General features: G+C 42.2%; 1 protein-coding gene across 1 annotated transcript in view; it reads left to right on the forward strand.

The window, feature by feature from the left end:
* Nucleotides 1-180: 180 nt before the first annotated feature.
* Nucleotides 181-4,374, forward strand: part of Cdk5rap1 (CDK5 regulatory subunit associated protein 1) — a 22,955-nt gene continuing 18,761 nt past the window's right edge. The window contains exons 1-4 of the mRNA XM_013352083.2: nucleotides 181-198; nucleotides 312-346; nucleotides 1,197-1,297; nucleotides 2,842-3,052. Coding sequence (XP_013207537.1) covers nucleotides 181-198; nucleotides 312-346; nucleotides 1,197-1,297; nucleotides 2,842-3,052 — 365 coding nt within the window. The remainder of the gene's footprint in view (nucleotides 199-311; nucleotides 347-1,196; nucleotides 1,298-2,841; nucleotides 3,053-4,374) is intronic.

Below are 4,374 nucleotides of genomic sequence, written 5' to 3' on the forward strand. Positions count from 1 at the left end.
AGACAGGGTTTCTCTGTAGCTTTGGTGCCTGTCCTGGAACTAGCTCTTGTAGACCAGGCTGGCCTCGAACTCCCAGAGATCTGCCTGCCTCTGCCTCCCGAGTGCTGGGATTAAAGGCGTGCGCCACCACCGCCCTGCTCCCACTAAGTTTTTTTTTTGTTCAAGTGTTCTTACGATAGCATGGTATTCTTAAAAATGGTTAAAATAAGATTTACATATGTTTTTTACCATAATAATTGGAGGACTGCATGGTAGTGATTCTGCAAAACTAATTTCAAAGTTTATGACTTTATTTTTCTTGTTCTCCTTAGGCTGATGTGATCCTTCTTGTCACGTGTTCTATCAGGTACAAATTTGTTCTTTCCATAGGTAGTGAATATACTGTGTGTAATCATGTCAAGGAGGCTTGTTTATGGAGATGAGCCAATGGCTCCAGGTCCCTGAGAGTTAAGAGTTTTTTGTAATAGCGATAGTCTTGATACAACTGACTGAAGTTTGCTGAGCATGTCCTATATGTTGGGTTCCGTGTGTACAGTACACATGGGTTTCTAAGTTTAAACAGTAGCCTTTCTGTGACATGGCTCTTTCTTCCTAACTCATTTCATCTGGGCATGGTAGTACACACTTGTAATCTCAGCGCTGTAAAAGTTAGGAGGATTGTAAGTTCTAGACCAGCCTGGACTACACATGAAACTGTCTAAAAAGCAAACAATAGTCACAAAAATGCCCAAACCAAGCTCTGTACATTATATAGAACTTTTAAACCCAAAGTGCTGAGCTCCCAAATTTCCTAAAGTTTTCTGGCTATTAATGGCATATTCTGACAATATATATATATATACCTGATTTGAGGTATAGCCAATGGTTGGGAAACAGAATTCTAAAAGAATATGAATGACATCTTCAGAAGTTGCCAGGAAATACTTGATCACAGGAAGTACATCTAAAGTGATAGGCTCCTCCTACTTATGATTGCTATTTGTGAAGAATGTAGTTTTTGAGTTTGGTTTATAGGCTCATCTGGATTTTGAGATGTGTAGGGAGGATATTGTTAGAGAGCAAGAAAATGATAGCAAGCGGTGCTTTCCCTGAGTTAAACGTAGATGCCTTTGAAAGGACTCACATGGCTTTCATTCCCCCCGTCCCCCGTCCTGTTCGCCTATCTTGCTCATTTTCCTCTCTTTGGATCTTTTCAGGGAGAAGGCTGAGCAGACCATTTGGAACCGTTTACGTCAGCTGAAAGCCCTGAAGACAAAGCGACCACGCTCCCGGGTGCCTCTGAGGATTGGGATTCTAGGTATCCATTCATTTTCAGACTTCTCCATTTTGAGATTTGGGTTCCTAGAGTTTTCCTTTAGAGCAGTGATTCTTAACCTTCCTAATGCTGTGCCCCTTTAATACAGTTCCTTATGTTGTGGTGACCCCCCAAACATAAAATTATTTTTGTTGCTACTTTATAACTGTAATTTTACTATTGTTATGAATCATAATGTAAATATCTGATCTGCAGGCTGTCTGGAGGGCAGCATGAGTTCCTAGTGTAGTCATCTGTCATGTGAGCTACTGAAGCATGCCCAAGTGAGAATCCAGGTCCGCCCTGACCAGTCTGGTGGTCAGTAGTCACATTTAAAATAAAATTTCAAAAATCCTCTCCATTTTTGCATCAGATACATTTCAGCTTCAGTAGCCACAGCTGATGGGGCCGCCAGCTTCCACGGCCCCATCTGTCATTCCTCAGTGACCACAGCTGACGGGGCCGCCAGCTTACACAACCCCTCCAGTCTTTTCCATCTAGCATTTCTCTTCATCTTGTTAGAAAACTCAGCTGGACGGTTCTGCTCTAGGTGGCCAGGAAACATATTTCAAAAATGCTTGGGGGCTTGGCCAGTGGCTCAGCGGGAAAGCACTTGCTTGCCATCAGATCTACTGACCTGGGTGATTCTGAGAACACCCATGGTAGGAGAGAGCTGACTGCTTTGTCCCCTTACCTTCACATCTGCACTGTAGCATATGCACACCTGCACCCTAAATAAGTAAATAAGAGTAAAATATGCTAATCGAAAGAAAAATCTCTGCATCCTTCTTGTCCCAGAATTGGGCTGGTATTTTTAACTTTATGCATTGTGGACTGTGTCCATGTCGTGCAGTTATTGTCCTCACTCTTGATGATGATATACACAGCTAGCATATCTCTACAACTAGCGGTTGTACTTGCTAGTATAGAGAGACGCTGCACGAGTACTCCTTTCACGTCATTATAGCTGTCCCTGTGCAGTGGCATTTCAATTGTATTTTAGTAAATAAAGACTGGATAATAAAACGATGGTTTGAGGGTATTAATTTTATCATTTCTCATAGGTTTAGCAAGTATTGTGGGCTGAAAGAGAAAAAAGTGTAAGTGTAGTTGCAAATTTATGAACAGGCTTCTGATGTAAGAAGTCTTTTGTCTCAGTAGTAAGGATTTTTAACTGTGAGAAGAGGTAGCTCGTGTTTGGGGGGCTTTCGCGGGGCAGAGGATGCCGCTCACTCATGGCATGCTTGGTTTATGTTGGGGGCTCTGACCTCCACCCCCAGCAATAATGAAAAGAATGGGGAGAGGCTTTTGGATGTCTCCCTGTAATCCTAGGCATTTAATTGAGTTGCTATGAATATTTCTGTGGTCTCCTTGTATTTGAAGATGTGGGTTCAGTGGTGTGGGTCCAGTTTGAAGGATAATATCAAGCTCTCAGAGAAGTTTTCTGTGCCCTGGTCTCCAATGCAAGTTATCAATTGCATGCACTGAGCAAAAGCCAGGAATCCAGATGAACTGCGGAAGAGGTACGAGTTTCTTTTACTTCCTAGGCTGCATGGCTGAGAGACTGAAGGGAGAGATCCTCAACAGGGAGAAAATGGTGGATCTCCTGGCTGGTCCAGATGCCTATCGAGACCTCCCCCGACTGTTGGCTGTTGTGGAGTCAGGTCAGCAGGCAGCAAACGTGCTTCTCTCTCTGGATGAGACCTATGCAGATATAATGCCAGTCCAAACGAGTCCCAGTGCCACTTCTGCCTTTGTGTGAGTCATTCTGTGATACTTGGGGATGAACTTCTTCCTTCTCTTTTACTTTTGGAATAGTATGTTTAGTCTTACTATTAGGAATGGAAGGTTCCTGATAGTAATGAGTTTGAAAGTTATGGTACAGCATGCAGAAAACAACACGTGATATAGTAAGAGTCCCTCTCACCCATCTTCCCTGTTCTCTCAGACCATTTCTCGAAGGTTTCCATGTCAGTCATTCTTATTTAATCCTTCTAGAACTATCCCTTGTATATGCAGTCATATGCTCATATGGATACTTTTTCTACTCTCTTTTTATTTTATTTTTTTTTAAAGAATATTATGTATACAACATTCTGCTTCCATGTATGCCTGCTCACCAGAAGAGGACACCTGATCTCATTATAGATGGCTGTGAATTGCTGGGAATTGAACTCAGGACCTCTGGACGAGCAGTCAGTGCTCTTAACCTCTGAGCCATCTCTCTAGCCTGTACTCTCCCTTTAAAGCATAAATATTGTTCTGTGTTTATTTTCACTTAAGGAAATATTTTTTTTTTAGCTGCTATAGTATATGCTCACAATCTGAGGCCAAGGCAGGAGGAGGATTGTTATGAGTTTGTGGTCACTCTGGGTTCTATTGTTCCAGGCTAGTCGGTGTAATTTGGAAAGCCCTTCTCTTAGAAATAGAAAACAGCAGCTGGGAAGAGGCTCATACCTATAATTGTAACAGTTGGGAGCAGGAGGCAGGAACATTGCTGTGAATTCAAGGGCAGTCTGGGCTCCACAGCATGTACTAGACAGTTGAGAGCTGCTTTGAGAGACCCTATGTCAGAAAATCAAAGCTGGAGTCAGATACGGTGATGCTATCTGTAAACACAACACTTGGGCGATGGAGGCAGGAACTTCAGGACTTCAAGATCCTCATCCATGGTTTTTGCTACATACAAGTTTAAGTCTAGTCTGATCCACAGAAGACCCTGTCTCAAAGAAAAAAATTGTATGAGAAATGTAAACTATATTTTAAATTCAGGATCTCTTATATAACATAGATAGACAATAGAGTTTGTTTTTAATCTCTATGTAAAAGTTCCAGCCAATATACCTATAAAAACAGTAGAGACTCCACAGTGCTGAGTCTGACTTCTTCCCCTCACTACTGTGCTTCCTCACCAGGATGTCTATCAATTATAATCTGGCTCATAGTCTGTGATTATACTTAGAAATTCCACATTAGTTCAGTGTGAGTTTAGAGGAAGGAGGATCCAGAGCCAAAGAAAAATCCCAAGAGAGCTGTAGAGCTGTGACCCATTGCTTGTGACCTGCTAAGACAATGCTGTT

Source organism: Microtus ochrogaster, linkage group LG8, assembly GCF_000317375.1.
Source record: "Microtus ochrogaster isolate Prairie Vole_2 linkage group LG8, MicOch1.0, whole genome shotgun sequence".
Classification (NCBI taxonomy): Eukaryota; Metazoa; Chordata; class Mammalia; order Rodentia; family Cricetidae; genus Microtus; species Microtus ochrogaster.